At 32.2% G+C, this 13,198-nt stretch overlaps 1 protein-coding gene across 4 annotated transcripts; it reads right to left on the bottom strand.

Moving 5' to 3' along the window:
• Positions 1 to 5,649: 5,649 nt before the first annotated feature.
• On the bottom strand, positions 5,650 to 12,891 carry LOC145072985 (putative ribosomal RNA-processing protein 12). Of its 4 annotated transcripts, none has more exons than XM_079019507.1 (19): positions 12,641 to 12,891; positions 11,100 to 11,649; positions 10,596 to 11,016; positions 9,920 to 10,129; positions 9,755 to 9,840; positions 9,475 to 9,685; positions 9,215 to 9,399; positions 8,954 to 9,142; positions 8,611 to 8,817; positions 8,494 to 8,535; positions 8,286 to 8,420; positions 8,131 to 8,199; positions 6,994 to 7,092; positions 6,689 to 6,853; positions 6,511 to 6,612; positions 6,376 to 6,435; positions 6,233 to 6,301; positions 6,044 to 6,145; positions 5,650 to 5,976 (listed from the first exon to the last, which is right to left on the bottom strand). In XM_079019507.1, exons 2-19 carry the CDS (start codon positions 11,598 to 11,600, stop codon positions 5,857 to 5,859), a joined length of 2,973 nt encoding a protein of 990 aa, XP_078875633.1. In that variant the 5' UTR covers positions 11,601 to 11,649; positions 12,641 to 12,891; the 3' UTR covers positions 5,650 to 5,856. The 4 variants fall into 4 exon arrangements, with proteins under 4 accessions (XP_078875633.1, XP_078875634.1, XP_078875636.1 ...); XM_079019508.1 differs by having other exon boundaries at positions 12,652 to 12,891; XM_079019510.1 differs by lacking the exon at positions 12,641 to 12,891 and having other exon boundaries at positions 11,477 to 11,614.
• Between the last annotated feature and the right edge of the window lie 307 nt (positions 12,892 to 13,198).

Genomic DNA, 13,198 nt, shown 5'->3' with positions numbered 1-13,198 from the left:
ATCATGGAACACAATCTGCCTCTATACGATACTTTCCATGAGAAACACATGGTCTGAGATGAGTTACAATGATGTTTTTTTTTCTTTTTCTAACATGTTATACGCAGGATTATGAGGCAACAGGAAATACACCTGTAAGAAGTGATACAGATGTCACAAGTAAAACGAGCATAGAACCCCTTCTGTATATGATCAAAATATATCCCTGTTTGGGATTTAATGGGTGGTGGTAACGTTATGTAATGTTGGGAAACTAATGAGATGTTTGTATTAGTTTTTATTTGGTTGAATTATGATATGCTAAATTGTGCATACTTTCGACAAGAAACTCGAACCATGTAAAATATGGACTGGCGTGTTAAGGAAAAAGAGTCCAAGAGTTATGCGTTGTAAAATTTATGCTAAAACATTTTTTACCTCCAACCATACACTATAAGGTTACATTAAAAACATATTTTAATATTATAAATTCTAGTAGAATAATTGTAATAGTTTTTAAACAAGACATTTCATTCTAATCTTTTTTAAACAAAAATGTTCAAAAATTTGCAAAAATAGGTATTAATTTCGCAGTGTCTTTTGTGAAATTGCGATGTCAATTTGAGAAAATATGATATAATGTGATATGATATGATAAGTTAACGATTAGTTTACAATAAAATTTATGACCATTTGGGGGATGACATCTATAAACATATTGTATTTTGACCATTTCGGAGATCGTTCCATCTAGAAATGTTAAGCTATGAGTTTTAGGAAACTAATGAGATGTTTGTATTAATTTTAATTTGGTTGAATTATGTTATAGTAGATTTTCCATACTTTGCACAAAGAATGGAAGCATGTAAAATATGGATTGATGTGTTAAGGAAAAAGAGTCAAGAAGTTATGTGTTGTAAAATTTATGCTAAAACATTTTTTTAACTCCATCACAACTCCTAGGTCTATGGATGATTGTGGTGGTTGTGGTCAAGAGTCTGTGGAGGTTCTTATGTACTTGAAGACAAAGGACTCGATAATGCTTCGTTCTTCTCAACCCTAGATTTCTTTTATTGTGCTGGTGAAGGCATCGAGGGACAACACTTGGGGAAGTTTCACTGGTTAGAAAATGAATAAGGTGACTACAATAGGGTGCATCAATATCTTATTGAATTAATCTTAATCTCAACTTTGGCCGATTGCACTCCTAAATTTATTGATACAATTATATATTTAACTTATAATGTATATATGACATACATACAATAATAACATTGTTGTCAAACACATCATCGTCATGTTGAGTCAAGTACATTTATGCTATATTTTTGTCGTAAATAGGACAAAAGTTACTTAAAATGCTTTGAATTGTTACTTTGCAGATTATTAATGTTGGATGAAAAGGAGCTAAAATGGAGCCAGAAGCTGGATTGGATCGAAGATTACTAAATAGTGCAAGATACATCGCATCCCTTTATCAAATGTGTCGCGTCCACGAGGATTACTTGGAGGATACGTGAAATTTTCTAGACGCGACACACCCACTTAATTAACGCGTCGCGTTTGACGGGTCAACAATTTCCTTATAAATCGAGGTATTATCTTTAACCTATTTATCCATCAACCCTAATACCACACCTTGGTCGACACGAAACCTCTGAACAAACATTTTGAGAGTCTAGAAGGCAGCCAAAGGCCCGTTAAGCTTATATGGAATAAAGATTTGAAGGATCGGAGAGTAGAAACGTTTGGGAATTCATATGATTTGCTTTATGACCATGTTTAACGTTTTTTGCAATTTTAGTTATGTTTTACTTTCTGACTTGGGGACTTCAACCCTTTGCTTTGTTCTTAGATGTAGATGAGACCTTGAGATTTTGGTTTGATTTTCTATGTTGGATTTTAATAATTATCTAATTTATTGTGTCAAGTTTGATAAAACTCCGTTTGTGTTAAAGGTTGTTCAATGTTACCTATTGTTGACTTTATGTGGATAGAGGACCATGTTTTCTTGAATCATAATAGTTTTAACGACATTAAATATGTTATGACTAGCGATCGACCAAATCCTAGGGTTAGGTCAAGAAGGCATGAACTTTATTTCTTTATGATCATAGGGTTAGAATCTGACCAAGAGACTTTAACAACATTAGGAATCGATGAATAATGAAGTAATATCCATTGCATGCATAGAAATCAACCATAACTTAAGGTGTAGTCAAGTTTGAGTCAAAGTACCTGAAGTCATTTGTTTCTAATAAGTTTATCTTTGTTTTGATTTATGTTTTTTTGAAAGAGCTATGTTGGATTTTAATAATTATTTAATTTATTGTGTCAAGTTTGATAAAACTCCGTTTGTGTTAAAGGTTGTTCAATGTTACCTATTGTTGACTTTATGTGGTTAGAGGACCATTTGTTTTGATTTATGTTTGCTTTATTTGAGTTTAATAATCAATTCTCCCCTCTTTTATCATCAGTGTGTTCCCATTGGGTGGTTCGACACCCGTTCTCACCAGTTCTATACTATGATATGATTGGGTCACACTTACCCAGTTATGTTGTAGTTAATTTTAAATATATTTGGTTTTATAAATTTAAAAACGTGATTTGTACACATTAAGTTTTTGGCTTTTGTCAGGGGTTGATTCACATCGCATCGTACATCCTCCCAAATCATCCGCTTTAGCGGCTCCCGAGCTTGCATATGTAGTATCAATCTACCTTGATGATGTAGAAAAATCATTCTCGATAGCAAGGGAAACATCTCCCAAATTCATATCAAACAAACAAATCAACAAGTAAAATAAATTAGTTTTTATATTTTCAAATATAAAAAACTAACAAACTAATTAAAAAAAGGTATAACAAAATACTTTTTATATTAAATAAAAATTCAAAATCATACTTGGTATGAGAAAAGAAAACTAGAGATGTCTATGAGTCTATAAATCGATCCGACAAAAAACACAAACCCAAGTCAATTTAACAAAGATATTATAGGTTAACCTAAAATTTTCCAAGAACACCGCAAAAAGCTCTAAAAATACATAACAAAACCCCTAAACTATACAAACTGAGATACATTTTCCTTTTGCGATTTTTTATTTCATTGGTGTGGAAATGGTAAAGAATGTGAGGGAGGGAGTTGGTCGTGAGGGAGAGGTTGCTAGTGGAAGGGAGGTAGTTATGGTGAGGTCGTTGGTGGAAGGGAGATGATAAGGTTGGTGATGGAAGTAAAGGTTGTGGTGGGGATGTGTTCGGAATATGGGTGTGTGAGATCCTTTTTATTTTATAATTGTATTAAAATAAATATTTAAGAATGTAAAAAACAAATCAAAATGCTATAATAATAAATTCATGTTTAGGAGAGACCAAATCTACTAAAAAAAACTTCTTTTTGGATGTTCAACGCAAATTTGAAACACAAGAGGGGCCAAATTTATTTTATATGAACCGATTAATTTTATAAACCACAAAATGCGATCTATAATTTTTTCAAAGGTTTAGCAAAATCTACAATTCTCACCTGATGATGATGATGATACGACCCCAACTACAACAGCCCCACCTTCACCTGCAACACAAATCCCAATTGAAATACTTCTAGCTCGTTTCCGTGAATAAAGTAGAAATTAACCCTAGTCTTCATTACTTCTTGTTGTTTGCATCATGTAGGAGACCACGTTCTTCATAGGAACGAGTCATAGTCACGTTTCTTCTTTTTAGGTCCTGTTTCCATGTTTTCTAGCTGATAGTTCTATTTATGCATTGCATTGTAATTTATTTTGGGATATGATTAAGAAAATTGTTTCAAGCTGCTGTGTTCTTCTCTTGATTTCTAGGAGATTAGCCATCTCAAAAAAGGCTTCTATCCATTTGTTACGATCACACATCGGCCGAGAGTAAAATAAGTTGGTGACTTATAAGTCTAAGTATCTCCTACAAGCTGACTTTTAGAAGTGAGTTCTACACTTGGGCTCATAGCATGATATGGGCCTAATATGTGATGTGTCCGTATCGGTACGAGTCAAAATGGACATAATGTAGTTATAATACAGTTAAAACTAGGGGTGTTCGCGGTGTGGTTTATCCTCAAAACCGCAAACCGCACCGCATATGCGGTTTGTTATTTTCGGGAACCGCAGACCGCACTGCAAAGGTAATAAACCGCGTTATGAGGTGCGATTTTGTGCGGGCGGTTTTGCGGTTTATGCGGTTTCATAAACATAAATATTAAATTTAGTTTTAAACATAATAATTGTGTGGTGCTTTATATTCTATGAAGAAAAGATTAATTGTCTGTATAAGCATCTTCTTTATGCTTAACATCAAAATATTTTACAATATTTGAAAATTATAATATGAACTTATGATATGTAAACACATATTTTTGATATAGTTGGCTTCCCATTTTGACTCATGTTTATCAATCGAAATCTCATAAACATTATTAAGGGTATCAAAAGTGGTAAACATCTAGCGTGTTGTGTGTGTGTGTGTGTGTATATATATATATATATATATATATATATATATATATATAGGTTCAGGTTCATTTGACAGCATTCTAATTTTGTGAGACCGTAAGACCAAATCTAAAAATAATTTTAAAATGCAAAATAAATGGAAAAATCTGAAAATTCTTTTTTTAAATATTATTTTCGGAACTTGAATTAACTAAAAAAAATTAAAAAAAAATCTCGTTTTTTTTTTAAAAATATGTGAAATATTCTAATAGAATATTACACTGACATATTCTAAAAAATAATTTTAAAATGCAAAATAAATGGAAAATCTAAAAATTCTTTTTTTTAAATATTATTTTCGGAACTTGAATTAACTAAAAAAAATCCCATTTTTTTTGAAAAATACGTGAAATTCTCTAATAGAATATTACACTGTACATATTCTAAAAAATATTTTAAAATGCAAAATAAATAGAAAAATCAAAAAGTTCTTTTTTTAAATATTATTTTCAGAACTTGAATTAACTAAAAAAAATAAAAAATAAAATAAAAATAAATAAATATAATAAAAAAAATGCGTCTCACGGTCTCACAAAATTAGGCCGTCTCACATGAACCTAACTATATATATATATATATATATATATATATATATATATATATATATATATATATATATATATATATATATATATATATAGTATGTTGCAGTGCGGTTTGAACCGCAGTTTGGTAACTATAAACCTCAAACCGCACCGCATAGTGCGGTTTATGAAAACTACAAACTGCAAACCGCGCCACGAGCGTCTAAAACAGCATTATGCGGTGCGGTGTGGTGCAGGCGGTTTATACGGTTTGATGCACACCCCTAGTTAAAACCATAAGGTTTCTAGCCCAACGATATCACACGCTGGCCTCCTTTCTCGAGGTCGAGGGTTTAAGTAGTGATAGACTTGCCAGGGTAACACATTGGAAAATTTTGCATCATGCTAGAAATTTTCTCAAAAAAATCTCACTTTTTCCAAAAAAATTGAGCATCACAGTCGGTCAATGAGTCAAAGTGTTGTTAGGGACATAGATGGATGACCTCTAAAAGATTTGATCATCTCTAAGAGTAATAAGCGATTTAGGTAGTATTTTTTTAAAAAAATAATAAGTCTTTAAATAAATGGTTACCATTTTAAATGCTCTTAGAAACACAAAATATGAAACTAAACCTTATTTAAATTGGATTGGGCTGCTTACAAATCCAATTTCGGCATAGTTGTATTTCTACTTTTTGCTAGCATCTAGCTATGCTAAAGAAAATTTTGCCATTTAAATTGTCAGCATTCAACATGGAATTCTGTTTTGTTTCAAAACTTTGATAGATGTATAAATCTTGAAAGATTGCCATTTGATTTCAGCCTCGTTATGTTCCCAACTGTTGTCTACAGCAAAAGCCTTCTTCTTGAGATGACATAAGCATAGAAGTAATTAGTGTTCTGAGTGCCTCCTTCTCCTTGCCTTCTTCGGGGGAACTTGGAAGATTCTGTAATTTAACAACTCATGAATACAACATTTCATGCATAAAATCAATTTGTAGATGTGATTGTTACCTCCAAACATATCCTAAAACCTAGGCGGTATTTCTCAGGTACAAGAGATTCAACTGATGCAGAACCACATTTTTGCACAATATTTTCAAAAATTTCATTCACCTGTAATTGTAAAAATATGAGTACATGCATACATATATATATATATATATATACGTCGTGTGTATCTATCTATAATTTAACACATACATTTGCTTTGAAATCATGTTGAGGTGATCTGCTTGTTTCCTTGCCTTCTTCCAGGGAAGTTGTACGAATCTGTAATTTAACAACTCGTGAATACAACAACATTTTATGCATAAAATCAAATGGTGATGTAATTCATTTGTTACCTCAAACACATTCCTAAAATCACCACCTTCCAGCATCAAAATCTCCGGAAGGTCACTCACCTGTAACATGATAATAATCATGAGTATGTCATACATAGATACATCATGTGAGTGAATCCATAATTTAACACATACAAATGACCAAGATTGAAGTCCATTCAGAATATCACATAGGACCATCTTCAGTTCTGCCACTTCAAGGCTCAAAACCAGCATCTTTAGAAACCATAAAACAGCCTGACAACCATATATAAACTAAATTAGATTGATCAATAGTAGAAACTCTAAAGCTAAGATAAGAAATAGTACTTACTTCTGCAACTTGTATGTCTTCTTCCCTATCCAGCAACTCAAAGATTTCTGGCACAAGATCGGGCTTCAATTCACAGATTTTTGAGTCGTTGGATAACATAATAGACAATGCAAGGATTGCACCACTTGTAATGCAAGGAGAAAACCCAAAGAGATACCCCATCATCTGAAAAGTTGAAAATATGAATAAAAGAATGTTTTCATTTCAGAAACTAAGAAAGAAAGTCTAATATATATATATATATATATATATATATATATATATATATATATATATATATATATTGAGTGGTAAGAATACCTTACCATGGTGATGAATTTATAATAAGTTTCTGGTTTGGATTGCATGATGGAACTTGTATCTAGAAGAATGTCATGTGCCACTTCTCTCCTATCCTCCTTGTCCTGTAGATCAAAAGTAGATTATATTATACAACTAGGTTACTATTTAATCATACAATTGATAATTAATACAAAATAAATAAGCCATTTTTAACCAAAATATGTGTATAAAGTACACTGCACAATAATCCAACCAAACATGTTAAGAGACACATACATGCAAAACAGAAACATGGCAATGTTTTTTAACCAAAATATGTGTAAAAAGTACAATGAAAGTTTCCATCAAGTTTATCTTTCAGTTACACATAAAAAGTATAAAAATCATAATAAGTAGGTTTGCAAATTTATGTTATTTTAGGGTAGAAAGGAAAAAAAGTGACTGTAAATATACTTTATAAAATCCTATAACTAACAGATTAGAAGTCACTTAATATTCCTATCAATTAAAGCAGTGTACTTTGAAAGTACACTGTTATTTTAGGGTATAAAGGAAAAAGTCACTAAATTTTGTTTTATAAAATCCTAAAGTAACAGATTAGAAGTTGGTTAACATTATTGTCAACTATAGCAATGTACATTGCTATTTTAGGGTAGATAGGATAAAAAGTCATATATTAGAAAGGAAAAATGGGGGTAAACCTGCATCTGTTGAAGATGAAAAGGATTCAGGAAAAACAAATTAACAGATTAGAAGTCACTTAGGATTTATTAAGTATGCTATATGTTTATTAACTTTGTGGTAGTCAACAAAATGCAGTTTAGGAAAATAAATTTGCATCAGGTTATGTGGTATGTGTATGATAACATAATAAGCTCATAATAATTTTTTTGAAGGGCCCACTTTGTGCAATCAAAACACTCAAAAATATATATAAGTTTGTCAATTCAATTTTATAAGTTTTTCTTACTGTTTCTTTTCAACTAAAGATTGACCACTGTAAATTATAGCAATGTACTTTCAAAGTACATTGCTATTTTTTTAGATAGAAAAGATTAAAATCAATAAAAAACCAAAATATAATGTTGCACAGTTTGGATAGAACAGAGATAGATTATAAGAACAAACAACTTAATGAAATGAATAAAGGTAGATCTTACATCTTTTAGTGTCACAATGATTTCATTGAGCACCCAAACGCCATACTTGTTCTCTCCATCACAAGTTCTCTACAGAAGAAATTCATTAGCAAACAAAACTATTAGAGGCAATTTGACATGATATATAAATAAATCACACTAAAAGAGAATATAACCTCGAATGAGTGAAATAGCAAGGTCTTTAAGCACAAAAACCTCCATCTAAATGAAATTATATCGACAGGGGACTTCAAATCACGTAACAAATCCACAAGTTGCTCGAATCTTGAAGACATGAACTCAAAAGATTCCTGAATATTTAAAGCAAAAACAAAAATGAGACATATTATCTAAAAGAATAAGTAGTAATGGTGTGGTCCTTACCAAAAGTATGTAAAGATTGGCATACGCTTCCTCATCATCTTCCTACATAAAAATAAGGGTATATAAGGTTTGATAGTATGATTCTAAAAATGCTAAAAACATAAAAAACAAACAAACCTTCAAACAATCCCCTATACAGCAGTATATAAAATCTATTGGATCCATTCCAACATCAGCAACAATTGCTGATGCTAGTTCATGTATCAGACCTATGTTGGCATTTTTCTGATCAGAAACATCCGGCTTCACTCTTTCAAGAGATGAAATAAAAATTGCCTTTGATGTTGGGAATTCAGCGATATTTGCTAAGCATCCAATTGTTTCCTGTGAATGTGTATTATATATATATATATATATATATATATATATATATATATATATATATATATATATATATGAAGTCAGAAACCAGGGAGTAAATAAATAAAATTTGGTGAATTGACGAAATTATGATAATGACCTTTAGAAAAGAACGTTTCTCAGGCAACACCTGAAAGAAAACATTGGTAAAAGCCTTCAATAATGCCTCTGACCATGATGCCATAACCTTGATGTTTCTCTCTGCGTTTTCTTTTTCAATTCCCATATCTATAACTCCGGAACTTCCAGGGAAACTCAAACTTAAGCTCATGTTTTGCTTCACAAGACACTACAGAAAAGGGAAAAAAATAGTTAAAAAGAAGCATCTAGAATAAAAATATAAATTAGAATTATTTATTACCTGCAGTGCAATAGCAATGCTCTCAAGCATAGAGGCATTTTCTTTGATGTTTGGAATTAAAATCTCAGCCAAGGACCCAAAACTTTCCTCCAAATCATGCGGATAGCGACAAAAAGAAGGTAGTAATTCCCAACAAGTACGTGAAAGGGACTGCATCTGCTTTCTTTTTACTGCCATCTTTTTACCTTGAAAAAAAAAACTTATGTCATTATAAAATCCAAAACCGTTATACACAGTTTGAGGGGGTAGCACTACCCTACCTCTTTTACACGCTTTTCTGAAGGATTCAGATAGAGGCACTATAGTTCTGATGAAAAACCGCACATGTGAATATATGACATACTCCTTATAGATAGGTAACAACCAAGTATTTGAGCAAGTCTGCTCATTAGCATCAAACGAGAGAGGATACAATGTGTGTATTTTATCAGGGCCCATAACCATTACGGCAGACCCGATACACTGCTCAAACTGTAAATATCAAATATCAATATTATGTTAAAAAAAACAAAACATAAATGTCAATGATAAACAACTTACATGTTTTACATCACAAGTAGATGCATCTGACATAAAACCAACAGTCTTCATAAAAATCCTGTCCATGTAGATAAAAGAGTCTAACCCTATATATCACAAATATAACACAAAGATTAGTAACAAGTGCTTAATGACGCATACAACTAAGCTAGTAAACGGCCATACCAAGATGGAGAAATAAAGCAGAGATGACACTCAAAGAATGTTCATTTGGATAGGTACTCAGAACTTCTAAAAGTGAATCACATAAGGATCTCACTATACTTGATTGCTCAGATTCATCATTAAGTTCCACTTCACTGAAAAGTACACGGGAAAACATTTCTTTTAAGATATTTGAAGCCCTTGCAGCAGTTGCCTCACATGTCAAAAGACCTAAAAGCACATTCAAAATAATATAATCAGATAACTAATTATATCGTTATCTTGACCTATATAGATCTATTTCCCTAACAAACTTGTCTAACTAACAGAATTATTCCCTTCCACGTGGCTTGGTCCTCCTTTTGTAAACTTTCAGACTCAACAACTTGTTCCTTATCATATTCATAGCTTGATTTTAGCTTAATATATCTATCATTGTAATTAGAAAGCATAAACTTCTGTAAATAGCGTTGGCATTTAGCAAACTAAATAAGGAATTAACAAAATTACAATTGGCATTATTCCCATAATAAATATAGTGATGTGACAATTAAATGAAAATGGAAAACACCATAAATTGACAAGTAGCAAAAATAATTCTAAAATTCTCAGATAATGACGTGTCAAATTCAATGAGAATGTGCCATTTGTCAAAAATGATCTTTATTTACTAGGGTAGATTAGGGTAGATGTCTACCTGTTATAGACTGAATGAGTATGGAATAATCACTTTTCCATTTGTTTGAAATCTTCACGGTCTTTACAAATGTAAGTTCGGATTCAGATTCAATGAGAGCAAGTATCTCCTCCATTACATCTAAAACATACAGTGTTGAGAACTTGGCAGTCATACACTTTTGTAATTCTAATATGACTTCCTGCATGTCTTCTGGTTTTGTTAAAAAAGGGATGAAAAGTTTCAACAGATCCAACATGTGAAGAGCCTTCAAGTGTTCACATTTTGATCCTTCATCGTCTTTAGATCCATCTGCTTTCTCAACTGCCAAGATATAGTTTCTAAATGTATCTAACACCAATTTGGTTGCACTTTCTTTGATAATAGAATTTTGGAAACACTTGAAGACCTTCAAAACACAATGTTCAGCACATTTTCTAACCTGCACATTTGGCATTAAACAATCTACTATTATAACTATTGATTATTGTCACAAATTCACAATATAGGAAAGAGACAATATACGTTTTGATTTTTGTTATCTATTGCATACTTGATAAACGTCTGGAAACTTAATTTCACAATATCCCAATCTCCCAAATCACAAATCTCCAGCAATACCCTCAAACACTCCATAAATCTCAAAACTCTCAAACTCACAAACTCAACCTCCAAACATTTAACCACAATCTTGACAGCCTCAGCTGCCTTGGACATGGATATAGACTTCTCAGGAACCAAAGTCAACACAAATGTCAAAAACGAAGACATTCCAGACATTGCATCAGCATTAAAGGTTGCATTAGAGAGGGTATGAGAATATGAGGAATCATAGAGGGCGTCAATGATGTTAACGAAGTAATTGAGCGGAGTGACGGGCAAAGATTTAGATTTTATCATACATCGGGTATAGGCAGCAGCTGCGTAGAGCTGGCGGTGATGAGGTGAGCGGGATTTCTTGTAACGGTCGGCGAGATGTTCAAGAATATCAGATTCGCCGGTTAATGAGGTAGTGGATTGCTCCATGAATGAATTCTTGTGGCCGTCGTTTTTTCTTAGGGCTGTTTGTCAAGATCTGAAAAAGTAAGAGGAAACAAATATTTGACATTGAATGTTGAGATATAAATGACAACAAACTTGCAACCGACTTTTCAAAGTATGTTGCAACCTACAAATCCAAATTCAACAAGGAAACAAATAAACACTTTAAACATATATATATATATATATATATATATATATATATATATATATATATATATATATATATATAATCTGCATATCAAATCCATCACCAACTTTTCAAAGTATGTTGCTAGAATCGATAATTTATTAAAATCTCCAATTGTTGTCACTTGTATAAACTACAATATTAACCAACCAAATTACCCTTCTGTATTATTTTTTAGTGAATTCAAATACTTGTTTATATAAAAACCGAAACAATTTCTTAAACAATTATTAAAAAAACCTAAACATCATATAAAATCCAAATTGAACATACATCAAAATGAACACAAATCCAAATAAAACATAAATATTTTCAAATCCAAAAAATTATATTGAAATCCAAATAAACCCCACAAGCACATCAGCACATATGATATGAGCTGTGAGTTTAGAAAAAAAAATAAGCATCAGATCAGATTTTCGTGTCCATACATTACCAAATCAGATTTCAACATTAATACATCAAGAAAAGGTATTTCAGGAAAAAAATGACCAAAACAGCCCTGATATTGCATTTGCCATCTCTACTCAAAGGATATGTAATCAAAATTCCTCAATTCCAAATTGAAATCATCAATCTTTATGTCAATTTAGTGTCACTTTAAATAAAAACATGCTTCCTGAAAACAATTTGAGTAAAACACAACAGAGGAGCAATTTGTGTGAACGACACATTTGACAATGGAGATTTCAGCAAAAAAAAATAACCAAATGCCAGCAACAATTACAGATTCATTATCGATTTCAGCAAGAAAACATTGATTTCACCCGGAAATCGTCGATTTCATCGTATTTGTGGAGAGAGAAAAAAGGAAAAAATAAAAAACGATACATACGTGAAGCCGACCTCATGTGCGACAGTGGCGCCGTATGCTTGGGAGGCTGCCACCGAAGGTATGGGAGGGCGGCGCCGGAGATCCGAAGGGCAGCGATGGCAGCGGCTGACGGAGGTGGAGCCTATGGCGGCAAAAGATTGCAGGTAATCGGAGTGTGTTGGGAGGGAAGAGGGGTCGATCGTATGAAATAGAAAAAAGAGGGAAGTTGCGTAGGGCAAAATAGGAAGACACGCCTCTTTTTCTTTTCAGATGGTAACAAAACGGTCTCAATCTTACAGATCTACCCTTGTTAAGTGGTATTAAGATGCAAACCAACCCAAGTTTGAATCCATGTCAAAGCCAAAAAAACACACTTGAATATGAGAAACTGGAATATTATCTAGATTAATGGCCATGTTTATTATGAGATGAATGATCTTAAGCCTTAACTATGACTACATCTCATGTTGAATCCACGCATCTAACTTTACATTTAGGACTTCGCAATCTAGCATTGCATTTACAATTCCCAAAGTCACAACAAAGAGTCTTACATCATCTAACAAAATTAGTTAAGTC

Source organism: Lactuca serriola, chromosome 9 (genome assembly GCF_051521515.1).
Source record: "Lactuca serriola cultivar US96UC23 chromosome 9, Lser_US96UC23_V15, whole genome shotgun sequence".
Taxonomy (NCBI): domain Eukaryota; kingdom Viridiplantae; phylum Streptophyta; class Magnoliopsida; order Asterales; family Asteraceae; genus Lactuca; species Lactuca serriola.
Note: the sequence above shows the minus strand (reverse complement) of the source record. Positions and strands in the feature narration are given on the sequence as shown.

Coding starts and splice junctions, on each gene's coding strand:
- LOC145072985 (XM_079019507.1), bottom strand. CDS start 11,600: ATGGAGCAATCCACTACCTCATTAACCGGCGAATCTGATATTCTTGAA. Junction 9,143..9,214: donor GCATTGCTATTGCACTGCAG/GTAATAAATAAT, acceptor CCTTTTCTGTAG/TGTCTTGTGAAGCAAAACAT. Junction 6,854..6,993: donor ATTATAAATTCATCACCATG/GTAAGGTATTCT, acceptor TCAACTTTTCAG/ATGATGGGGTATCTCTTTGG.